Source organism: Candoia aspera, chromosome 1 (genome assembly GCF_035149785.1).
Source record: "Candoia aspera isolate rCanAsp1 chromosome 1, rCanAsp1.hap2, whole genome shotgun sequence".
Lineage (NCBI taxonomy): Eukaryota > Metazoa > Chordata > Lepidosauria > Squamata > Boidae > Candoia > Candoia aspera.
This window is the reverse complement of record NC_086153.1, coordinates 97835900-97863098: the sequence shown is the minus strand read 5'-3', so window position 1 is coordinate 97863098 and position 27199 is coordinate 97835900. Positions and strand designations below refer to the sequence as shown.

Here is a 27199-nt window from a genome sequence, read left to right as displayed (position 1 = left end):
AAATCATGATTAGTAGAACCTTTGAACAGTTTTGTCAAGCATTACTTGCCTCTGTCAGAATAAAATCCCACTTAGATTTTCCTCTTTTTTAAAAAAACTTAATGACGAAATATGTTGCTAAACATTTTGTTGTCTCCATGCTGAAAGATTGATGAATGCTTTTATTAATCACAGCTCCAACCGAGTCCTCCAGTGAATTTGTCCCAACAAACTATAGGCAGGACCATAAAAAGTCTTATATATAGCTTTCGTAGATTTGTATAGCTCAGTTACAGAAACTCAAGATTATAAACTCACTTTCTCCCAAATATCAGGATCTATCTTGAATGGTGTCTTGTGGATACAGACATCCATTCCTAATTATGATGACACCAAAATGAAAATATGTGCATTATGACATCATGATGCAAGCTCCACCCTTTAATATTTTGCACCCCAAGTTGCATGGTAGCAGGTAAGGGGCAGAGTTTGCACTGTGATGGGGTGACACATGTTTCTTCACTCCCCGCCCCCCCAGTCCTTCCCCACAGTCACCAATGTAGATTAATAATTTGGACATTCCATGCTCAAAGCATTATGAATGAGGTTTGAGGCGCTTTCACCATTAATTTAAATATCTAAGTTTGGGATGAGAAAGTAGATTAAAAATAATACATGAACCTGCCAGGGGAGGTCATCTGTCAGCACAAGGTCAAGTATCATTAATATGCTGATGATAGCTACTTATACTTCTTGGCCCCAAGCCAAAAAGGAATGCAGTAGAAATGCTAACCAAGTACCTGGAGGCTATCTAGGTCTATATGGGGAGGAACAAACTCAGTTTGAATGCCTCCAAGATGGTATGCTTTGGGTTTCCAAGATTCCGTAATCTAATCCCTTTTCCTTTTCAATAAATCTGATTTATGAGACTCTGTGAGAAAGCAGCTAAGGAAAAGTAGTCACAATTAGTGAGAAGGTAAGCTGGATTCTGGCAGAATAAAGCACTGTCCATATCTAGGAAACTTTATTGCAAGAAATACAGTCTGGATTAACTCTGTATATAGGTTTGATTCCAGCACTAAATGGGTTCAACTGAGGCTTTAAGGAGGATGAAGAGCGGGATGATTTCTTCACTGTACCCTGTTTGCTGCTGACCCTGGAATTAAAGGGCCCCAAAGCCTGAAATTCATGTAGGTCAGTGAAACTACAGAAATGATATAAAATTTTCAGTTGATGATGGGTTTCATCATCAGGCCAGAAGGATGTGAAATGGGTGCTGAAGACTTTTTGAATCAGGGAACTCTAGTATTTATCACTGCCACATCCTCATCAGAACCAGATTGAACCTAAAAATATGATAGCATTTTTCCATTCATCAATGTGCACATTTCAAATTTGGCCTCAGCTTTTAAATATCCATATAAAACTAAGCTTGCGTTATTAAAATAACCATAGCCATCCACTTGTAAACATAACATCAACATTATGAATGTGCCCTAACTTCATTACACAAGCTGCCCCCTTTTATAATTGCTCTGAAGTGTTGCAAACAGTATATAAGGGGTGGAGTTTCCATTGTGGCACTTTGTCATTTACCCCTTTTTGGTCACCCACAGATACACAGGTTGTCCTTGGCTTACTGTCATGCTCCCTGATCAAATGTTCCCAGAACAACTTATCGGACTCTCTTCCATTTTGCAGCAACCTGTGTCAACCTGCGAGTCGACCAGCAGTGAGGGGGAGCTTGGAGTGTGAATTAACTTGTTTGGGCTAGCTGCTCCTCGCACCAAGGTCATCTAGGAAGAACCATTACAGCCAGATGCTGGCACAGGAGGGGGCACATACCGAAGAGGGCAGTGGGGGGAATTTGCAGTTACTGTGATTTTAAAATGTAGAAACATGCAGGAAATTCCACTCGCAACTTTTTCTCTGTACTGAACACTACCCTTCATTAGACAGATTTATAAGCAGAAGCTTATGAATCGTAATTGAGTGAATGCTTGAGTGTTCCAGTCATCACACTTATGTCCATTCGTTCAACGTTATGGCGGGGCTGAAAAAATTGATGTATAACCAGTCCCAGCTGATGCAGCACCCCTGCAGTCACATGATAGTGATCCAGGTGTTTGGGTGCCCGGTTCAGGATTATGATGTTGCAGGGAGCTGCGGTCATGTGATCGTCATTTGCAGTCTTTCCTGCCAGCTTCCCACAAGCAAAATCAACAGGGAAGACGGCAGGGAAGGTCTCAAATCACTCTGGTTAGTTGCTCCTGCCTCCAGCATTCCCCCACCCACCCACAGCCTCCACCAGCCCTCCCAGGCCTCCCCCAACTCACACGCAGCCTGCACTGGGCCTCCTAAGCCCTCCCCAGCGTCCCTTGACTTACATGTGGCCTGCTTCTTCTTTTGCAGCTAGGATGGAGTACAGATGGGGTTGCTTGGGGAGTTATTTTACCTTCTTCTAAATGATTGACATTTAGGATTAAGGGAGACATCCTAGCTGATAGAATTCCTTGGGGGGGTGCTTTCGAGTTAGTTTCAACAAGTCCCTGCAGTTTTTCAGAACTGGGTTGTCATTGCCTCCTTCCTAGGCCTGAGAGAAAGGTCACCCAGATGGCCAAAGGTCATCCTGGCCAAAGGTCACCCAGATGGTTTCATGCCTAAAGTGGGACTAGAACTCACAGTTCCCCAGTTTCTAGTTTGGTGCCTTAACCACTAGACCAAACTGGCTTTCACAGAGTTCATTATGGACAAAGTATTTGGACATATGCAGAATGTACGGAAAGTATTGTGTCTTGCCGTTCTTTAGTAAATTGTTTTTTTAGTTGAAAGTAAATTTCCAGTTTTAGTAAGCGTTTTAGGCCTGCCTGATATTTATACATTTATTCAGTGACTATCTATCATCAACCTAATTCCCAGATAGTTGGAGTTCTTCTGAGTTCTCCAAACATGCAAATGTTTGTTAATGATGAGAAATGTGTGTTAATGATGAATGCCACTTCTTTTTCTGAAACAACAAGAAATACAAGACAGATTAGAGTAAATATATACTGCACCAATAACATAAATACAGTTCAGTTCAATTTTTAATTCAGCCTGGATTTCTGGCATTATATAGATTTACACATTAAAATAGCATGCATTTAATGTGTTGTTGTTATATGGCAAAAGCAATCTCAGTTTTTAAGAGGCTATAGTAATGCATGTTTACGTACCATATATAAATAAATGGTGTCTCAAGTACAGCTCGTGTTTGCTTATTCAGCATTCCATTATTGGCTTCCCAGAATTGTGTGACGTTGTGAGTGCAGAACTGATGTGATAAAATGCATTTGTTGTTTCCTTTAAGTGAAATTAGTTTTCATGAAAAAAGCCATCTTGGAGGCGTTAGAAAAAGAATCAAGCCTTTATCTTCTGAGCATTAGCACAGCATGTGTACCCACCTCTCTTGGTCTCTAACATGCATCAGAACCTTGCCAACTGAGCAACTGAGACACACCAGTTCAGTCTTCCTTCCCATTGTTCACTGATGCAAATTCTCCATGACCTAATATTTCAATCTTTGCCCTTTCTGCCACAATCTAATCCAATCTAATCTCAGTAGTTTCTGCTAGGGAGCTCATTAGATAGGAAAGTGCCATACAAAATTCTAAGTCAGCAAAATGTGAAAGCAACATGCTGTATAGCAACAACTTTCTTTACTGCAGCCTCATCCATTATATTGTGATATTTGTTGTATATATTTCTTTTCCATGACCACTCTTTATTTCCAGCACAACTATTTTAAGTAAAGGGTCTTTTTTCCTGCATAGATAATCATTCATCCAAACTATATTTTGGTGCTTATAACAGTGAATAAATCACTTAAACTTTGTTTTAATATAACCAGTTATATCTTTTGATTTAATAAAATTATTTAATATAAATCATTGTTGATTTAATACATATGCATATCATATAACATGGGTTATTATAATTGGGAACCAGACAATTCAATATGCTATAATTATTTTTAAAAATACTTTAGCTGACAAAATGGATTATAAAATCAAACCACTGAAGACTGAATATATTATAGAAAATGGCAATATGAAAAGGGTCTTGATGCCTCTCCATGTATAATCACATCAAGCTTGTATTTTGCTTGTATGTTTTATCGATATGTGAACCTAGATAACATGTTCTCATGGAAAGGAATAGGCTCTACATCCAACCTGGTTTTGAAACCATTGGCATGTTTTATTAGGCAATCATATTTTGAATATAAGGATGGCTGGAATTGAACAAAAAAATGGTTGTGCTAACACCAATGGTTTTTAAGATCTCCCGGCTATATTTATATTTAATTTTTTTTATCATTTTTATTGTCTGATTGTTGTTGTTATTGTAAGCCACCCAGAGTCACTGGTTTGAGATGGGTGGTTATATAAATTGAATGAATGAATAAATAAATAAATAAATAAAATTGTTATTATATACAAATTGTATTTTGGATCTCCCTGATAATTATCAAGATGCTTCATCTAGAACCGTTAATACATACTTAATTGATTATTCAATTCAGTATGTATTCACAAATTATTCAATTAAGTGGAATGTCCAGTAGACTTCCAATTGAATCGGAAGTATTTTAAATGCCTTTAATATAATCGATTAGTTTTAAATATCCTGGGATAATTATTCTCTAAAATTATATTGGAATAATTATTCCCAAGAAGATATAGTTTGTTGATTTAAATATTTCAAATTATTTAGTTGAGATTCATATTAATATAAACAGTTGGTTGAAAATTCCCAAAAGTAAATGGGGAAGAATAAATGTTAAATATGTTTCTCATGGCCTTAAGATGAGATTAATTCATCAAAAGATACTTTCATGTTTATTGGACTTCCCAGCAGACATTTATGAAGAGTTTAGTATCAACTTCTTTTATGCTAGACATGTAGCATATCAGAGAGGACTCTGACGCATATGATTTGGGCTTACCCTGTAATTGTCCCATTTTGGTTCAATATTCACATTACTGTTAATATGATTTTGGGAAGACAAATATGTGTTCAAGATGTTAATATGAATATTATACCAAAAATGGTTTTATTGAACTTTTGGCTTAATGAGCATGGAGTGTACTTAAGAAGATAATTTTGTGTTGGAAAGAAATTATCATCCCTCATATAAAACATTTAATCAATGTTTTCCCTCTTGGCCATTGAATTGGCTCCTTGCTAATGTAATAGGAAAGCTGATCAATATGATTCTTTCTCCATATTTGGGACTCAGAATCTAGGATTATATGAGCAGTCTCAATTTATTGTTACATCATATATAATTAAATTTTGCACTCTCTAGTTCATTTCCATATTCTTAACAAAACTGTTCAAAATCTCTTCAGTATTCTGGCAATGGTATATTATATTCAGGAGCAATAGTTGTAATTAGTTAAAATGAACAGGACTTCTGTTTAATTTTGTTATCGTGGCCCTGAAATTATCTGCAGCTGGAGTTTTGAAATCATGGGTTGTGATCCCATGGGAGGTTGGGAGCAAATCTGAGCATTGACATCTAGCAAAGTGGAGACCAAAATCAGGAGCGAGCTATGACAGGACTCCAGTGCTGTGGTTGAGAGATGATGTCTTGCTGGCTGGTGACTTCCAATGTGGCATCTAGTATATTGGTAATCTTTGGAAGATCTGTGGAAGTAAAGTTCACTTAGTGAAGTTTGCTGTTTTTATCCATTAGTTTGATCCTTCCTATTTAAAATATAGTTTTAAATTGGATTATTTTATTATGTATTTCCAATGAAAATATGTTATTTCATAAAGTCACAAGATTCTATCATTATTTTATTTGCTATATATTAAAAATTTATAGATTAAACATTATTACAAGTAAGTGGTATATTTGTCATAAATTAAAGATTTATAGATTAAACATTATTACAAGTAAGTGGTATATTTGTGATAAATTAAAGATTTATAGATTAAACATTATTACAAGTAAGTGGTGTATTTATTTTTTGTACATTTGTTTTATTCACAGTGGGGGGGGTGTCACACAAATTAATTATTTTATGGAGTCGTGGCAAGACAAAGTTTGAGAACTCATGATTTACGAAGTCAGTATAACATCAAACTAATAACCAAAAAGAAAAAAGAAAAGAAAAGAGCATAAAAGGCAGTGTGACTCTAGTACATACTGTAAATAATTCTGTTTATAATTCTTGCCTAAGCTAAGGTACAGGATTTTATTCTTCACCCATACTCTTCTTTCTGTTGAAGTGCGTATGGAAAAGAATGATTAGCTGCCATTAATTTGCTGCTGGTTTGTTAGAAATGCCCCACCCAGTCACGGATGGCATGATATCTGGAGGTCTGTCTGAGCTGAGGCAGAGGATGCATGACATATAGCTTGGTCACCTTTCTAAAATTCTAAATAATTCTGAAATAAGCAACAAATAGATTCTGCAGCTGCTCTATGCTGTTAATAGCTTCCCAGGTCAGCAAATCTTAGTCATATGTTGTTATTCTCTATATATTTTTTATTTGTCCTACGTCTAGTTTGTTGTGTCTCTTACAAATTGATAGTTGAAATCACCAGGATTATGTTCTTACCTTCATTCAGATTTTTATTTTATTGTGTAAAATAAATTTGCGCATACAGTTGTCACAATATGCAGAGACTGATGGTATGCCAGCATTTCAGACAAAAGCTACTTCTTGCAAAGCGCTTACAAGGTTTGGGAACCTGCCTATCAAAGGCCATTACTTGGCACTAAGGCGCAGTCACATACTCTAGCTAACCGAGAAGTGGCATGAAGCCATCGCAACAGATGGACCTGTGTGTGCAGAGCCAAAAGACAATGTATGTGCATCAAGTGTAAACGCTGATGGCAACTTTCCCAGCCAGTGCCTAAGCTGTAGCTACAGCAATGCCAGCTTTGCTGTGGATTAAATTTTCAAAGAGCTGAAAAGAAATCCACGGCAGTGGAGATGTTTTACAGTAGACTTCAGGTGCAAACTAAAATAGAGAAGAAAGGATTAATGTGAATCTCGTCTGCTAAAATCTCAGAGAGACACTTACTCAGGTTGAGCTGCAACCAAAATTACTATTGACTGAATATTATTCAATCAATACTAAATTGACTGAATAATTGACTGAGCCTAGTCTTGAAATCTTTTAGAGCTTTCTGCTGAGCAGTGTTGATATGCCATATCCCTTGTAAACGGAAGTTTATTGGAATTTGCTGCTTTATCTTCATAGCACTGGGTAGCTTTGCAGACTGTTGGTTTTAAACCTGAAAGTAATTTTTTTTTAAAGGAGACCTTTTAATGGCAAACAGTCACATTTTGCAACATCACAGGTATACTTTTCTCTGTCTTCATGTGGATGAAATGCAGGTGTTATTTCAGGCAGGCTGACTTTAGCACCTATCAGGATTTTGAACCCACTAAAAATAAAATTCTTTAAACAATCAGGAAAAGAAAATGTCAGATATGATTGTTTATAGAACGGCTTGAATGAGGCAAGACTAAATGCCTCCTTTTCACTGAAATTCTGACATTTTGCAAATACTATAATTAAATCTTAATGAGATACATGAGACAGTACTTGTGTCATAGTTTCATCAAACTGAAATTCTGATCCCATGGTTCTGCTTAAATTATAGTGAAGCATCTTGATGGGAGAATAAGTGGTCTCACCCTGGGTCATTCATTCATTAATTCATTTTAAAAGACTTATATAGCCACTCATATTGTAACAACCCTGGGCAGCACACAAAACAGGAAAAATTGAAACACCCAAATCATAAAAACAAAAATTAGTAAAAACTCCACAAAAACACATAGTACCCTGGGACAATACTCTCCCATATGTCCACACACCATCTTGCTTCTCCATGCTTTCTTCATGCCTTTAATTTAATTTATTCAATTTAGTCACTGTCCAACTCCAAGCTGAGTCTGGGCAGTGTAAAATGAAAATACCCTATCCTATCTATAATTCCATATCCTATCTATATGGCACCATATATTTTCATATTATTGTGGTATTCTTCAAAATAAAACCAAAGTGTCCACAGTGTCTTTTTTTAATAAACTCTGAACAGATTGAATACTTTTCTTTTACATCCTCCTTATTAAATCATCCAATACAGTTTTCTTTAGCCATTTCCCAGTAGCTGGCAGCTGATCTGTTTCAGTGACTAGAGTGACTATTCTGAAATCCATATTTATTATTTTACCTCAAGTTAACAACAAATCATGATCTCAGACTGTGGTCTAAAACTAAATATGATTTATTTGCAGACTCCATTCACACATTTACTAAGCTAAAAAAAACCCAAGCCATTTATGTGTTAGAAGTTATATTACAATGCAGGAGAGATGAGAGGCTCTTCTAGTTGACCAGCCTTTTGGTCTGCCAACCCTTCTGAATTCAGTTTAAAACATGCCTGAGAGTGAGCTGAGTTGCTTGGACTATTTTCAGATCTATTTAGAGATCAGGAGGCTATGAGCATATACAAGTTTGTATGTTTGAAAGTCTGGAGTTTGCAGAGAACACCAGCTAATCAGCTTTTGCATTTTTGGTCCAAGAGCTAAGGCCAGAGAATGGTCAACCAATCACGGTTTAGTTGCTGGACAGTAACTGAGTTCTTTCTCCCATTCCTTCTGGCCTGTGCAAATATCCCTTCTCCTCTTTATAAAAACTGAAGGGAATAAATTGGTAGCAATTCCTCTGCTTATTCATGGTGGTTTGCTTTTCAAACACTTAACACTAGCAAGGTGGAAACTCTACGTTTGGATCCTTTAAATAATTATACCAACATACTGCTATAATGGGATCCCAGGAATAGAGAGATGAGATGAACCAAAATCCCCTACCCAGACTGCCTCTTTGAGCATAAGCAGCAATGCAGTACTGTTTCTGAAGCAGCATTGTCTACCTTGAAATGGCATTTCCATGCTCATGGAGACAGCGTCACTGGGACAAGCATGTACCAAAATGGCTCCCAATTGCAAGCCCCTGTTATAATATAATATGATCAACAGGAGACATGTCTTGCCCTATTTTTCCTTTGCCTGGAAGACCCTCTAGTCAGGAAGGTGGCACATATTCAGAAGTCAGTGAGCCCAGTGAGAAAAGTGAGCATATGCCAACCTGGATACACCTGACTTGCAGTTGCACTACAAAATAGAAACTTGATGCTCAATTGTAGATCATGGTTGGGGATACCCATGGAAACTTACTTCCTTATATCTATGTACTTACTTCCTGTTTTGTGTGAACTTTAACCAATCGCACACAGTATTACAGCAGAAAAAGCATTTTGAAGTCTAAGGCTGAAAAGGAGAAAGTGTGGCTAAAGTTGGGCGACCCTGCCAGTTTCACATGGTAAAAATCAACATCATCTAGAACATTGACAGGATAATTCCTTTGTTAGGACCAATCAGTGATTACAAAATTGACAGAACATTTTGTAGAAAAATTTTCAACTGCATGTAATATTAAGCAAAAATAGAAAAACAGGGATTGCATGGTGGAAAAGGCTCACCAAAGGCCATACTGCAATTTCAGATATGTAGAAAATAAAATTTTGTATTTCCTGTTTTATGACATTGTAGGTATAGAATTTAACTCTATTGAGATTACTGCTACATACAGAATTGTGATACCTCTGATGGCGAAGGGCACTGTTGCAAACAGGGAGGGATAATAATTTAAAACTTCACTGGCAGACTCTTTCTTCCAAGGGTTCACCAGTAAAAGGTATGTAGGACAGGCAACCAATGGACATGACTGATACCCCTTAGTCTGTCTGGCTAGCCTTTCTGCCTAGGATTTCTGCCTTTTTCCCAGCTAAAACTGGAAAGTAAGGTGCTTTCTTGCTGCCTAAAGCCCAGAAACAGAACTTAGAAAATCTGGTGCCAGTTCTGAAACCCAACAGGTAGCTATGCAAATATGTAGTTTTGTACGGGGGATGGTTTTAATGAGACATTCCCCTATTAAACAAATAAAGCAAAATCTCCAGCTATAAAAGAAAATGTATTGGGAAAAATAAAATATAGGAAAAATAAGGGAAGGTAACAATCACAGACACACACACTCACACACAGATTTTCAAATAGAATCAAAACAGCTCTCCTAGGTAAACTAACTCCTTAATGCCTCTATGAATAAAATCTTGAGTTTCAGTGAATATTATAGGTTTGTTGCATATATTTGTAGAAAGATCACCTGGACCTCCTGTTTGGATATTATAAGCAGACCTCCTGTGCTCCACCTTTTTTTTTCCCTTTCTTTTTCCCACTTCTTGAGCACAATCCTCAGTTTTATATGTGTAGGATAATTAAACATTCTCTGTTTCTTTGACCAATTAAGAAAATGTTCCATCTCTGATGTCTTTAATCATGTAAATTAGAAATTATCTAGTAACTAAACTTTTCTTATTAATGTCTTTTGGAATTATATATGCACAATTGAGCTTCCACAAGTTGGGCTATTATATAATGGTATAACATGGGAAAAGGCTTTTTTTGAGGAATTCAGCATGGGGTCAATTTATCAGATTGTTGTGTCATATTAGAAACTAGGTGGTTGTCACATAAGATTACACTAAAGCAGGAGCATCTTGTATGGTTGTTTTTAATTAGTTAAAATTAGTTTCTATTTTGACAACAGCCCAGAATCACTGTTCTATGGTAGATAGCCATATAGATTGATTAAGTAAGTAAGTAAGTAACCCTTTGTATGAACATAACTGCATCATTTAGAGAGTTTGAATCGCAGATTATGAGATGCCAGGTTGGAAGGCATTATTTGCTGCAGATGTAACTTTTTTCCTTCAGATAGATTCCATGTGATCATTTGGGTCTTTGTATTAATCCTGACACCAAACCATAGTGCTGTATATGTTCCAACTCCCTTCCTCTTATTGCTACTTGAAAAACACAAGGACACTTATCTGGTAGTCAGACCTGGGACATATTTACCTTTTGAGAAAAGTTTACAATGCCTTGGGACCCAGACTATTTATTTAAAATAGTGTTTCGTTTTATTAAGATACCAGACAGCAAAGAGAAACACAGATGAGTAGTAGGCGTAAAGAAAACAAAGAAGCTTCAAAAAGGTGTAGGAACAATGGGTAGAGTAGAAGAACAGAAATCCTCTCTTTCTATTTAATCTCAAGGGAAAGTATTTACTCTACTAGAGGTATAAGATTATTCTACAGGTATGGATGTCCGTGGGGTGCAGAAGGGGAGCATATGACGTTGCAGTGCTGCAAGCCAAACTCCATGTATGTACAAAAAGATGGAGTTTGTACATTTGGTATCAGCATGGCTATTTGCAGTCACCTATCTTTGCAAACTTCAGCAAAGGATCGTTACCTTGTCATGGTGCTGGAGCTTGAGCACCTCAATGATGCCATGAGCTAAACCGTGAAGGGCCACCGAAGACCGGAAGTTCATGACAGAGAGGCCAGACTAAATGCGATCCCTGGGGAAGGTAATGGCAACCCACCCCAGTATTCTTGCCATGAAAACTAAATGGATCAGTACAACCAGAGATATGTCGGTATACCATTGGAAGAAGATGGTCAGAAGATGGTCAAAATGCTACTGGGGTGGAACAGAGGATGAGTTCAACTAGCCCCAGACGTGATGACGCAGCTAGCTCAAAGCCGAAAGGACGGCTAGCGGCCGACAGTGCTGGTGGTGAACGGCGAATCCGATGTTCTAAGAATCAACATACCATTGGAACCTGGAATGTAAGATCTATGAGCCAGGGCAAATTGGATGTGGTTATTGGTGAGATGTCAAGATTAAAGATAGACATTTTGGGCGTCAGTGAACTGAAATGGACTGGAATGGGCCACTTCACATCAAATGACCACCAGATCTACTACTGTGGACAAGAGGACCACAGAAGAAATGGAGTAGCCCTCATAATTAATAGTCAAGTGGCTAAAGCAGTGCTTGGATACAATCCAAAAAACGATAGAATGATCTCAATTCGAATTCAGGGCAAGCCATCTAACATCACAGTGATCCAAATATACGCCCCAACCACAGAGGCTGAAGAAGCTGAAGTAGAGCAGTTCTATGAGGATCTGCAGCACCTACTGGACAACACGCCTAAAAGAGATGTTATTTTCATCACGGGAGACTGGAATGCTAAGGTGGGCAGTCAAATGACACCTGGAATTACAGGTAAGCATGGCCTGGGAGAACAAAACGAAGCAGGACATAGGCTGATAGAATTTTGCCAAGACAACTCACTCTGCATAACAAACACTCTCTTCCAACAACCTAAGAGACGGCTTTATAAATGGACTTCACCAGATGGACAACATCGAAATCAGATTGACTACATCCTTTGCAGCCAAAGGTGGCGGACATCTATACAGTCGGTAAAAACAACACCTGGAGCTGACTGTAGTTCAGATCACGAACTTCTTATTGCACAATTTAGGATCAGATTAAAGAGCTTAGGGAAGACCCACAATCAGCTAGATATGAGCTTACTAATATTCCTAAGGAATATGCAATGGAGGTGAAGAATAGATTTAAGGGACTGGACTTAGTAGATAGGGTCCCGGAAGAACTATGGACAGAAGTCCGCAACATTGTTCAGGAGGTGGCAACAAAATACATCCCAAAGAAAGAGAAAACCAAGAAGGCAAATTGGCTGTCTGCTGAGACACTAGAAGTAGCCCAAGAAAGAAGGAAAGCAAAAGGCAACAGTGATAGGGGGAGATATGCCCAATTAAATGCAAAATTCCAGAGCTTAGCCAGTGATAGGGGGAGATATGCCCAATTAAATGCAAAATTCCAGAGCTTAGCCAGAAGAGATAAGGAATTATTTTTAAACAAGCAATGCACGGAAGTGGAAGAAGACAATAGAATAGGAAGGACAAGAGACCTCTTCCAGAAAATTAGAACCATCGGAGGTAAATTCCAGGCAAAAATGGGTATGATCAAAAATAAAGATGGCAAGGACCTAAGAGAAGAAGAAGAGATCAAGAAAAGGTGGCAAGAATATACAGAAGACCTTTATAGGAAGGATAACAATATCGGGGATAGCTTTGACGGTGTGGTCAGTGAGCTAGAGCCAGACATCCTGAAGAGTGAGGTTGAATGGGCCTTAAGAAGCATTGCTAATAACAAGGCAGCAGGAGATGACGGCATCCCAGCTGAACTGTTCAAAATTTCGCAAGATGGTGCTGTCAAGGTAATGCACGCTATATGCCAGCAAATTTGGAAAACACAAGAATGGCCATCAGACTGGAAAAAATCAACTTATATCCCCATACCAAAAAAGGGAAACACTAAAGAATGTTTAAACTATCGAACAGTGGCACTCATATCACATGCCAGTAAGGTAATGCTCAAGGTCCTGCAAGGTAGACTTCAGCAATTCATGGAGCGAGAATTGCCAGATGTACAAGCTGGGTTTAGAAAAGGCAGAGGAACTAGAGACCAAATTGCCAATATCCGCTGGATAATGGAAAAAGCCAGGGAGTTCAGAAAAACATCTATTTCTGTTTTATTGACTATTCTAAAGCCTTTGACTGTGTGGACCAAAACAAATTGTGGCAAGTTCTTAGTGGTATGGGGATACCAAGTCATCTTGTATGCCTCCTGAAGAATCTGTATAACGACCAAGTAGCAACAGTAAGATGAGACCACGGAACAATGGACTGGTTTAAGATTGGGAAAGGAGTACAGCAGGGCTGTATACTCTCACCCTACCTATTCAACTTGTACGCAGAACACATCATGCGACATGCTGGGCTTGAGGAATCCAAGGCTGGAGTTAAAATCGCTGGAGGAAACATTAACAATCTCAGATATGCAGATGATACCACTTTGATGGCTGAAAGTGAAGAGAACTGAGGAGCTTTATGATGAAGGTGAAAGAAGAAAGTGCAAAAGCTGGCTTGCAGCTAAACCTCAAAAAAACCAAGATTATGGCAACCAGCTTGATTGATAACTGGCAAATAGAGGGAGAAAATGTAGAAGCAGTGAAAGACTTTGTATTTCTAGGTGCAAAGATTACTGCAGATGCTGACTGCAGTCAGGAAATCAGAAGACGCTTAATCCTTGGGAGAAGAGCAATGACAAATCTCGATAAAATAGTTAAGAGCAGAGACATCACACTGACAACAAAGGTCCGCATAGTTGAAGCAATGGTATTCCCAGTAGTAACATATGGCTGCGAGAGCTGGACCATAAGGAAGGCTGAGAGAAGGAAGGTATATGCTTTTGAACTGTGGTGTTGGAGGAAAATTCTGAGAGTGCCTTGGACTGCAAGAAGATCAAACCAGTCCATCCTCCAGGAAATAAAGCCAGACTGCTCACTTGAGGGAATGATATTAAAGGCAAAACTGAAATACTTTGGCCACATAATGAGAAGACAGGACACCCTGGAGAAGATGCTGATGCTGGGGAGAGTGGAGGGCAAAAGGAAGAGGGGCCAACCAAGGGCAAGGTGGATGGATGATATTCTAGAGGTGACGGACTCGACCCTGGGGGAGCTGGGGGTGTTGACGACCGACAGGAAGCTCTGGCGTGGGCTGGTCCATGAAGTCACGAAGAGTCGGAAGCGACTGAACGAATAAACAACAACGATCTTTGCAAATGAATTGTGGTTATGTTGCTGATCTTATAGGGATCTCTAGAGCTTGTATTGCTTGAAGTACCCATTACCTCCCCCCACCAAGATATTACCTATACTGAGATCTCTAGGGGATTAGTTTAAATATTCTCCTTGTAGCAGTACTTATTAAAGATAATGGTTTCCTTACAACCGATACTCTCTTTCCACAAATTAATCATGTGTAAGACAGTATGTGTGTGGTGGTTCTATCCACAAAACCCACTCATTTGTGCAACCTCTGAAAGGTATCACACGGCCACTGCCACCCCCATCCAAAAAGTGTGCCTACTTATGCTTCTATATAGCCCAAGACTTTATGGGTCTCTCCTTTAAGAATTTAGTAGAAGCCCAAATCCTGCTCCTTCCACTTGTCATCATCACACCTATTGAATGTATCTCTTCTGTGTGTCTCTGAATGGTATAGCATGCCTCTTGGGGGCTGAGACTGGCAGTCCTAATTCTCTATCGTTATAAAGACCTTATTGATTTGTGGCTCTTTTAATTTATGTGGTGGTTGCTGTCAGATAATGTAGTTCTCTACTATTCCCAGAAAAGAGGAGGGCAGGTTTTCACACTTTGAAACTCTCTCATAAAATGCATCTCTAAGTAGAAATAGGACATGGCATGGAATTAGTTCATTATCTTGCCACAGACCTTCCATGTTGCATTGCCACATTGATTAGTTCAAGCATGAACCCAAAGAAGTATTTAAATGGCTGTAATATATATGGAGGTCATATATATGACAAATTTGAAACATCTACATACAGTTTATCTTTCTAATGAGGCTTTGTTTTTGAAGATAATTGTATCCAGTAATCACACAATACAAGGCAGCAGATTGGAATTTGTATAGTACAGCGGTTACATTCTGTGGTTGTTGAACTAGGAAGTCTTTGATTCAAGCCATTAGTTGGCCTTAGGTGAGTAATTATTTTCCAATCCAATCCTTTCATCTACAATATGTTGATGATAATATTGACCTACCTTCCAAAGAAGACAAGAAGAACCGGGAAGAAATGCTGTATGCTTAGGAACAGCTTTAATTACTGTTCTTAGAGCAAAGCACCTTGGCACACCTGTCTGAAACAGAGTCCATGCATTAATTAATTTCCTAACTTAATTAGTGCTTACATCTATCAGCACACACTGTTTCTTATTTACAGAGGATTAAAGTTTGAACGATCAAAGGAAATTTCAGCTGTGTATATGTTTTTCCCCTTGAGAAAAAAAATGAAAATTTGCCAGGAATTTAAAATTGGCATTGGAAAAATACTTGCAAATGTTACGGCCCAAAGCAGAATTTACAGAACCGCCACTTGTATGGTAGCACATTTTTGATGGGCCAGTTTTGGTGACATCAATCTATTGTGACAAGCAAGGGGCAGAGGGATCAGCACATTTAACTAACCTCTCTAATTTTCCAGAGCAGCCACAAGGAAAGGAGTAGACTCTTACATTTCTGGTTTTGATTAATTGCAATTTAATGCTACATTGAAATCATATTCACAACCCATGATTTGGAGCTGGCTTCTGAATAACCATGAATTCAAACAAAACGGTGGTTCAGACAATTAATTCTGGTTCCAAACTTTAAATTTTAAACAGAAACTAAAACTTCCCATCTTCTTCTAATCAGACTAAGACAGGAAATGAAAGGAAGCAATGCATAAACCAAAGTATGTTTCTATTGCAGTTTACTGCGACTTGAGAACTATATCATAGCTTTTTATTCCTCTTCTTTCTTTCAAATTCTTTAAGAAACTACTCATTATTTGGAAATATAAAGTATGCCAGGAAACAGCCTAACAGATAAATGAGTTTGATACAGTACTGCAAAATATGTCCTTTATTTCAGGAAAAGTGATATACTGAGACAGTAATAATGCTGTAAAAGTTATAATGCAGAAGAAAATTATTTTATGCTTGTGTGAAGCTTCACTATGGATTAAATTAGAATCCTGGGATGTATCATTTAAATGTAATGACAAGTATGAAGATGGGTATCATGATTAGGGATAGGTGAATCTGCCAAATTCAGACTAATTCCGTTTCTCATTTTTAAAACCTAAGTACATTCCATCCCATTTCTGCATCTCTTTGTAGTTTTATTATGTCCATGGAAAATCCATATCCTTTTTCATTTGTATTTCTCCTAATCACATTTTTATGTACACTTTTCCTGGTATATGGCTTTTGCAAGCAATTTTCCTTAAAGTAAAGCATGTTTATCTGTTATTTTCAGCAAAGAAAAAAAATGAGAAAGTACAGAGGCAAAGTATAGCTGCATTCTGGTTTGGAAATCAGTTCAGAAAAAATGAATGACAACGATTTCCATTAGAATATGGATCAAACAAACTTCTTGCCTATCCCTGTGCCATATGGGAAATGGTCCAAAACAAGAGAAAACAATAATTCCATAACAATTTTGTGGAAAATTAACAAAGTGAGATATATTACTCTTAACAAATAAAACAGAGTCAGTGGTTATAATAGGTGAAACAACTACTGTAAGTAAGCTTATAAAATGATAAAATGTGAATGTAGCTGTAAAGTTGTGTTTTGATTTGATTGAAAACGATTTTGACATTTATAATGTAATGGCCTTATATAATTAATTTTATTATTATGGATATGAGGCATATTAGCATAAAATTATTATTTATTCTTTGAGAAATACTATGGATAGTTTAGAATTGTCAGTATGCTGCTTATCTTTCCTAGTGGTAGTTGTGAGCAATAATAGTCCGACTTGCAAAGTAGTCTCTCAGTTACAAATCTGAAGTTTCATAGAAAACTGTGAACATCTTGGGGTAAAACTGGGCTTTGGTTGCACTTGGGCATGCTGACAAAATGTGCTAAAATTGACCTGTACTGCGTATGGGTATGCATGTGACATAGAGACCCGCTTCAGCCGGGATTAAGGCAAAAATTCATACAGAGATAGCCTTGGTCATTCCTGTTGATGACCTGTGGCATTGCTGGGATGGAAGTGGTACCTCTACATTTGTGCTTCTTGATCTCTCAGCAGCTTTCAGTATCATCAACCACAGTATCCTTCTGGACCAGCTGCAGGAGTTGGGAATTGGGAGCAGAATTTTGTGGTGGTTCTCATCCTTCATGGCCAATTCCAGTCAGTGTTGTCTGGATTGGAGGAGAGGTTGTCCTCTCTTATGTCAGGTGCCACAGGGTTTCACTCTCTCTCCTCATCTATTTACATCTATATGAAGCCACTGGGTGAGGTCATCTGTCACTTTAGGGTTCACTATCATCAATATATTGATGATATCGAAATATATCTCTTGACCCCAGGCTGACCAAATGAAGCTGTTGAGGTCCTGGAGCCTGTGCAGGCCTGGATGGGGAGGAAGTGATCCAACTCAATCCTACCAAGACCAAGTCACTGTGGCTGTTGAAGTCCGCTGGAACTCCATCTATACTCCTTGAAGGAGTAACACTTCTGTGGGGTCCTCTTGAACTCGCAGCTCCTGCTCACAGTATAGGTGCCAGCTGTGACCAGCACACCTTTGTAAAGCTCCATCTGATGCATCAGTTGCATCATTTCCTGGACCAGGAGTCCTTTCAGACAGTCATTCATGCCCTAGCTTGACTACTGGAATATGCTCTACGAAGGACTGACCTTGAAAATCACTCAAAAGTTTCTCCTGTCCCAAATACACCAGTGTGGGCATATCCATGTGACAACTCTGTTCCCCGGAGCTGCACTGGTTGCTACTAAGCTTCCAGGTACAATTCAAGTTGCTTGTTATTACCTATAAAGTTCTACATGGAGTAGGGCTAGGTTATCTGAGGGACTGCCTATCTTCCATGGTTTTTGTCCAGCCAATATGTCTTAGCAGAGTAGGTGCGCTCTGGATCCCTTTGATTAAACAGTGCCATCTAGTGGAACCCTCGAAGTATGCCTTTTCTGTTGCAGTGCCTGCCCTGAAATCCATGTAGCTCCCACCCTGCTGACTTTCTGTAAAGCCTTGAAGAATTGGCTGTTCTCCCAGGCCTTTGGCTGAGGTGGATAGGGCCCCTTGTTGGTTGTGTTTTTGTTTACTTTTTGTTACGTTGTATAGAGTGGCTGGCGGGATGCGGTGGCGCTGTGGGTTAAACCACTGAGCTGCTGAGCTTGCCGATCAGAAGGTCGGCGGTTCGAATCCGCGTGACAGGGTGAGCTCCTGTTGCTAGTCCCAGCTCCTGCCAACCTAGCAGTTCAAAAACATGCAAATGTGAGTACATTAATAGGTACCGCTTCGGCGGGCAGGTAACGGCGTTCCGTTTAGTCATGGCGGCTACATGACCACGGAAGTGTCTTCGGACAAATGCCGGCTCTTCGGCTTTGAAACAGAGATGAGCACCGCCCCCTAGAGTCGAACACGACTGGACTTAATGTCAAGGGAAACCTTTACTATAGAGCGGCTATATCCCATCTTGTTTTATTTTGTAGAGGGTTTATTATGTTTTATTTTGTGAGCTGCCCAGAGTCAGTTGGAGTCAGGCAGTGCTTAAATCAAATAAATAGATACAGTGACATAGATGTGGTACTGGGGCTGAGGTAGAGGCCTGAGGCCTTCAGCAGTCTCTGAAGCATCGCAAGAAGGCAGTGCATGATTTGGGGAAGCGCACACAGCCTCAGGAAGAAGGCCTGGTGCAGCCAGCAGCTGCTTCGCATAGGGCCAGGCTGGGTTCACATGGTCAGCAGCAGGAGGAAGAAGATGGCAAAGGTCAGCTGGGGGGGGCAGAGCGCAGGGCAGCTGGGGATTTGCACTGTGGCACTGGGGTGGCTGGCCACAACACGGGACTTGAGATGGCACTTCTTGGCAGTGGTGGTGGCCCTGGCGGCACTGGGACCAAAGTAGAGGTCCAGGCATGGCAGCAGCCGGCTGAGACCACTGAAGGCCTCTACTTCAGCCCCATCACCACACTGCCACCACCACCACCAAGGAGTGCTGCTGTACAGGGAAGCCAAAAGGGCAGAGATGGGAGGAAAGATAGGTGGGGGGAGTTGAACTGCCCCTGCTGTTGTAAGTGGGGCAGGCTGCCAAGTGCCCAAATTTTGATCACATGACCACAGGGGCATTGTAACAGCTGTAACTTCAGGGACCGGGCTTAAGTACCATTCATTCACTGCTATTTCAAACTTCAAATGGTCACTCAATAAATGGTCATTAAATTAGAGTGGCACACAGAACTCCATTGCTACACCAGTCTGGGAGATTGTCTGTGTATCAAGGCATAGCAATAGCTCTGCAAAATTTTTAAACCATTCATTCACCTCCATGAATGGTTTAAAATTCTAATTACTTTCCTCCTAGTAGAGCTGGAAGTCTTTTCCCCCTTGAAAATAAAACTCTTTCACATAACAATGTTATGACTGTGTGCTGTGTGCATATGACTGTATTTGTGTTGGCATTTTCATTTTTGTTGTTTCAGAATCATTTAAACCCAGATGATATTAAAATTAATAATGTATGGTTTCCTTTTCCTTTTCTACAGTATGCTGTCTGGCTAATCCTCTGGGTTACATGGAACATATTTGTTATCTGCTTCTACTTGGAGGCTGGAGACCTATCAAAGGTAATTTGCTGTCTGATAGACTAAGTCATCCGATGTTAACCTCTCCCATTCTAAATACATTTTCTCTTACCTACTTTTTCTACAACCTTTTAGCTGCCGCTGATCGGGCCATGGGGTCCCTCCATTCAAATATATATATATATTTGTTGTATCTTTATTATTATTTTGTTAGTTGTATATCTTTGGTTTGTTTTACTATGCTGTGTGCCACCCAGAGTCCCAAGATTGTGGGAGTTCACAAATTATGTAAAGAAGAAAACCAACAGTTTTAGTTATCTACTAATGCTTTGCTGCCGAAATGTTTCAATACAGTTTTCAACTTTATAACAAATTATCAAGATTAATCAGAAATGCATTTTTGAGAAAAATATATAATGCATATTTTGAAGGGAAATATAATTATGAATGAGTAATGAAATGATTATGTGCCCTCAAGTCGTTGTCAACTTAGTGACCACAGAGATAGATTTTCTCCGTGAAGTAATGGAATATATGCTTTTATTTAATTTTGCATGTGGGTTAATAATACTTATCATACAGTTCATTAAAAGGATAGAACAGACAAGGTTGGACACGTAAGAAAATGACAGAGATTGAAAATAGACTGATCCATCTGTTCTTACTCAGACCATGTGAAGAAGGTACATACTGATACGCAAAAGAGGAAAGGTGGATTCCAAAGTGCCTGAAAAATGCCTATTGGTGGTCTAGCACATTTTGGATTAAGTCCTTTGTCAAGGGGATTACAAATTAAGAAATGTTTATTAAAATGTTTGATTATACTGCAAATTAAATATTTTGTGTCAAACCTCTTGGACAAACAATAAACGTTTTGCATTTGAACTGTACCAGCCTCCCTGCTGCATAGTAACCTTCCTGCCTGAGCTGCTGGAGGCCGTCTTGGGGTTGACAGTGGAGTTCCCCAGACTTATGGTTTCTGGGGGACTTCAACCTGCCATCCCTGGGGCATGCCTCAGAGGCGGCTCAGGAGTTCATGGCCACCATGGCGGCCATGGGCCTGTCCCAGACTATTCGGGACCCAACTCGAGACAGTGGCCTCACACCGGACTTGATTTTCTTGTCAGAGCAGTGGCAATGTGATCTGAGGGGAGAGTTACATCTGTCCCCTTTGTCATGGTCAGATCACACCCTGGTGACCTTGAGATTCTCCTATGCTGCCCCCTCCACAGGGAGTCTGTACCCATTCGATTGGTCCGCCCCCAGTAACTAATGGACCCGGCAGGGTTTCAGAGGGAGCTGGGGGCTATACCAGAGGATCTGCTGCACAGTCCAGCGGAGGCCCTGGCTGCTGCCTGGAATAGGGAGGCGGCCAGGGCCTTGGACAGGATCGTGCCTGTGCGACCTCTCTTGTCCAATCAAACCTGACATTCCCCGTGGTTCAAGAAGGAGTTGAGGGTTCTAAAGAGGATTAAGAGATGTCTAGAGCACCACTGGAGGAAGACAAAGACTGAACCTGACCAGACACAGGCTAGAGCCGCTTTTAAGGCCTACCTTGTGGCAGTAAGAGTGGCGAAACATCAGTATATCTCCACTCTTATTGTATCCACAGAATGCTGCCCAACAGCCCTGTTTAAGATCACCCGGGGGAATCTGCGCTCAGAAACCCACCTACAGGGCCGTGCTGAGGAGTTTTCTAGATATCTGGAGGATAAAATCGCTCAGATTCGTTCCAAGTTGGATGCCAAGCATGTAGCAGGGTCTGAGGAGGTTCCTGGGGAGCATACTTACCCAGTTATCTGGGAATGATTTGATCCTGTTGGGCCTGAGGAAGTGGACAGGGTTCTCGGGTCTGTAAACGCCAATTAGATCCCTGTCCCTCCTGGCTAGTGAAGGCAGCTTGGGAGGTCATATGTGGGTGGGTCCAGGCGATAGTGAATTCATCCTTAGGGGAGGGAGTGTTCCCAGCAGCCTTTAAAAAGTTTCTAGTGTTCCCCCTCCTCAAGAAACCATCACTGGACCCCACCATTCTAGACATTTTTTGTCCAGGCTCCCACCTTCCCTTACTCTCCCGGCCTTTCAAAAGGGATTAAAGACATGGTTATGCCACCTGGCCTGGGATGGGAGGGGAAACAGCTATTCATGGGGGTGGTTGGCCCGTGAGGGTGCCAGAATAAGATCTTATTTCCCATCTTGAATTTTATATTGTATATTGTATATTCTGTATTTTTATTGTATTTATATGCATCTATGTTTATAGTTATACGGAATTGTTTTTAGCGATTTGCCATTTTTATTAATTGTAAGCCGCCCAGAGTCGTAATACATGAGATGGGTGGTAGAGAAATTTGATAGATAGATAGATAGATAGATAGATAGATAGATAGATAGATAGATAGATAGATATTTACTTTGGAACCCATCTTCTCTGCTTTTGTTTCTACTGTTGCTTAGGAAATGTTTGTGTGAATTGCTTCAAAACCACATAGAATTCATGCTTTTTCTGTTTACCTTGTTTCATAGAAATAGGCCTCCGGGTCACCTAATTTTTCGCCAGATTATTGGAGAAGAGTTTATCTTTCTCATGAAAGTGGACTCTTGGAAGAAATGCAGCAATGATTGCAAACAATGAAAATTCAATATTTCAAAACAGAGCAGAAGTTTTAAAAACTTATTGTATTAACCTGAGTATTTTCCTTCTAACATGACAAAGAATCACGATTATTTCTGATTTATAGAGAATGAAATAAATCAGCAATTGCTCCATTTTGATCAGCCTACATCTTTGAGGCTGTGCACAAGATACACCATTATATGGAGGCTATTTTAAACTGCTGTATTTTTGTAAGTACTCTACAGAATAAAGCTTCTGTGTGAATTGGCTTTCAGGAATCAGATGATTTTCTCTCTGACATTGCAAATCTTTATAAATCTGTGTGTTGTGTTGATGTGCATGTTCATGTGTCTGTGACCCGTGATGGTATGGGAAAAAGAAATGAACTGATTTGTGTGGTGAGCTAATCCATATAAACAGTGCAGACCTTGGAGGCTGCCAGCATGGGAAGCCACAGCTTTCATGTGGTGACCACATAATGGGCAATGATTCTAAAGCATTTATGTATTGTCTAGAATCTTCCCTGTGTAGGAGTATGAAAGATACAGCATGAATTGGTTGTGGTTCCTGTAGGGAATTGAGAGGTAGTTAAGAGCCTCATCTGTTGCTAGGCTTGAAAAAAAGAACTGCTAGCAACTGCACATTTTCTATAAAATCCTTTTACAAATAAAAAACATGTCTAAAAGGTTGATTTGAAAGCAGACTCTTAGATTTTGTAAGATGTAATTCAGTTAGCATGAAACATTCTGGTCCCGTGTTTAAGTGAGTTTGAGGAGCTTCTATTTTCCCATCACTATTGATTCTGTTTTGATGCCCTCAGACTGTGAGATTTGTAATGAACTGGGAGGAAATTCCCTACTGTGTGGTGTTCACTTCAATAGTCTCTTGTGTCACACTTACCTAGGATAGTTTTGAAGCTGCTGTGATACAGCATCTGCATCATGTGCTGCTCATCTATTTCAAATGCTATTACTAATACATCCCAGGTCATAGAAAGTATAAGCTTTGAGTCAGGAGGTGATAGAAGTAGTTGCAGAAAAAGCACCTTGACCCAACTGCAGACTACCACCATTTTGATAATAAATTTGATTAATAAATTTGTTAGATGAAAGTTGTAAATCTGTTCCATCTTTTTAATGTGATTCAAACATAATTTTAATCACTTTGCATTATCAGGAATATTTGGAATGTAGACAAAGTGTGATGGATACTTTCACAGAATGGCTGAGATCAGCTAACCCACATTTCAAAGAAAAAATGTTAAAGTACTTGCCTAAGAACCTGAACAGATAACAGATAGCAAAAAAGAGCCAGTTTGGTCTAGTGGTTAAAGCAATGGGCTAGAAACCAGGAGACTGTGAGTTCTAGTCCTGCCTTGGGCATGAAAGCCGGCTGGGTGACCTTGGGCCAGTCACTCTTTCTTTCTCAGCCCAACTCACCTCACAGAGTTGTTGTTGTGGGGAAAATAAGGGGAGGGAGGAGTATTAGGTATGTTTGCCGCCTTGAGTTATTTATAAAAATAATAAAGGTGGGATATAAAACAAACAAACAAACAAACAAAGGATTATGACTTACGAACGATAAGTCACAAATTCATTCTTTCTTATTAAAGTTCACACCAAACACGCGTACTCCTTCTCTTGATATGTAGAGAACGTACAACCCAATACTCCTGATCACTTGATATACTTGATTACAGTATTCCACATGAGCACCATTAAAGATCACACACTCTAAAAACAACTTATTGACTGTTTTTTTAACAAAAGGTTCAAGCAGTCTTGACATGATCAAGTGAGATTTGAGGTTGTCCCACTGATTTTTTTGTTTTGCATTATTTGAATGTTTTGCTGAAAATAAATATGACAGCATAGTTAATGGTACTCATGGGTATTTCTTCTGCAAGGAAAAGAATACTGAAGCTTGTTTTAAAGGCTATTGCATTGGATTAGCTGTAAATAGAGAATAAAAAGTGACCTTGGGGAAATTCTGGGCCATTCCTATGTTACACCAGGGACACAGTTCAGATTGTAAACCATGAAAGATAATCTTGCACAAAATGATTTTAGGAATTGGTATGTTAAAATATAGCTTAATAATTGCCCAACTGGGAACATATTCTTTTCTCTGTATGTAATATATACCTTTCTTCCATACAAAAAGCTATTTCACCAGAGAAGGAAGTAGTTATGAGTCGTATTTTCCTCTTGCTTATCTTCAACTGATTTTCTGTCATTTCTTGCCCTATCAGGATACCATTTTCCAAGCTATTCCTCTATTCCTTGTGAGAAAATGTACTAATGGCTCTTTCCCCTCCACCCGTGTCACAAAGGTCATGGCATTTTTACAGCAGCTCTTTACTGAAGTCAAAGAGCCCTGATAACGATAATGGGATGTTCAGAATGATGAGATTAGCAGCTCCTGCCAATGAACAGCTATGCAGAGATAGATACATAATGTGAAGTTTGGCGATGGATTCAGAGCATTTTGGGCCATTGTGTCACTGTTACTGTCTTCCCCACAATACTGTGGCTTTCATAGCTTATCAAAATTATTATGAGCAGTTGCCAGGTAACAAAAAGGACAAAAGTTACATTTTAGAAAGCTGCCCTATGCATGGAATATTTTCTGTTGGGAGTACAAATTACATAGAGCTCATGCTATTACACAGATGCTTTTAAATAATGTTATGCTGGCAAGAAAAATTATGTTATAAGCTTTCTTAGATTGATTGCTTTCTTTTTTTTCAATTAAGGCATAATTTACTTCACATTCACAGTCTCTTAGGTCACTGGAAGTGCATCTGGTGTCCTTGCTTCAAAGAACCACTAAGTAGCTCAGAATGTTTGCATGAAATTTTAATTTTTCAATTATCACCTTGAAATAAGGTGACTTAGAAATACTGGCAGAGGAGGAAGATTGGATGGTGGTATCCTGGAGTACAAGGTTAAATAAAATATGTCCTTTTGCTTTACTTTCGCCATAAACTTTGCCCTGGAGTTAAGAGCAATACTATATAAGCTTCAAAAAGTGCTTTCAAGAGCACAGAGGCATGAATCTAGCCTCTCTCTGCAACTCTTTAAAGCAGTTGTGCCTTTTCCCAGGATCAGCTGGCAGCTGCAAAGGGCAGCAGCTTTTTGGAATGAATCCAAGGAGCTGCCCAGCCACGTGGTATAAAAGAAGTGAGGGCAGACCTTTGACTCTAAAAGTCCTCAAGGTTGCCGAGTAATTATTTTTCAAAATGTTGAATGTCCTGGCTAAGGATGGATACATGCGTGCCAAGGATGCATAGCACTTTCAAAAAAGCGTAGGGTTTAATAGGGTTCAATTTAAATAGTTGATTTAAATTGAAACATTTTCCTTTCCTTGTTTATTTTAGAATCTGGATTCCCCCCCCCCTTCAATTTAAGGAACTGTGTACAGAATTCTTTTTTTAAAACAGTTTAGGATATCTATATTACAAACATAAATTATCTGAATTTTCATACAAAATTGAGCATACAAAATATTCTTATTATATTATTGCGCAATTTTTTATGGTTGGTTGCTGCTCTGGTGGTTTTACTAGCTAATATAAGAAGTTTATTTTGGAGACTTGAAGAAATTGAAATAATTTGCAAGTCCAAACTTATATACAATCTGGTTTAGAGAGATAGTAATAGTGGGAGAAGAGTGCATCATCAAATAGAAAAATCTGCTCAAAAGACAGGGAGAACAAAAAATATATTCCTGTTAATCTATGAAAGTACTTCAGTTATCTGATTGTTTTAAAGATTATGATGTGTTGTCTTCCAAAGCAATTTTATTATCTGTGTTGTTTAGCATTGGATAACTGTACTTCCTCTGCAGTTCAAATTTTTACATGTTGTTTGACTTGGTAGTTTGCTTGATTTGAAATTATCATTGACTTTTTGCAAGTGTAGCACTTTTAAAAACTTGTCTAGGTTGATTTTATCTGTACACTCAGGATATATAGAGACAACAATCTGGTTTGTGGGTCCAGTCTGATTTGATAGCTGGATCTGGAATGAGATTCGGAAAAAAACCAGACTGTTCTTTCATAGGCTGGCATGAGAAAAACACAATTATATTTATATTTGTTCTCTTACAAATGAAGTTTGCAAAGAAGCTAAAATGTTATAAAGGGTTGAAGATTCCAACTATAATAGAAATCAGTGTAGTTTTTAGGCTACAATCCTTCAAAATCTGTTTCATGTTTTTTTAGTGCCCAGAATTTAACTCTGTTCCTAGAACATGGTATCTCTTTTATCTCTCAGGTCTGAGTTACAAGAAGGTTCATTTTACTTTGCCAACAGATGAAATGAATACAGGATGTCCTTGTGCCCTTGTGCAAAATTCTATAGAGGCATCACTCAACTGCCCTAATGATCCGCCCTAAACATTCA

General features: G+C 39.1%; 1 protein-coding gene across 1 annotated transcript in view; it reads left to right on the top strand.

Moving 5' to 3' along the window:
• The window catches only part of NKAIN2 (sodium/potassium transporting ATPase interacting 2), a 596169-nt gene that overhangs the window by 295452 nt on the left and 273518 nt on the right, over positions 1-27199 (top strand). The window contains exon 3 of the mRNA XM_063310512.1: positions 20141-20221. Within this exon, the coding sequence (XP_063166582.1) occupies positions 20141-20221 (81 nt within the window). The remainder of the gene's footprint in view (positions 1-20140; positions 20222-27199) is intronic.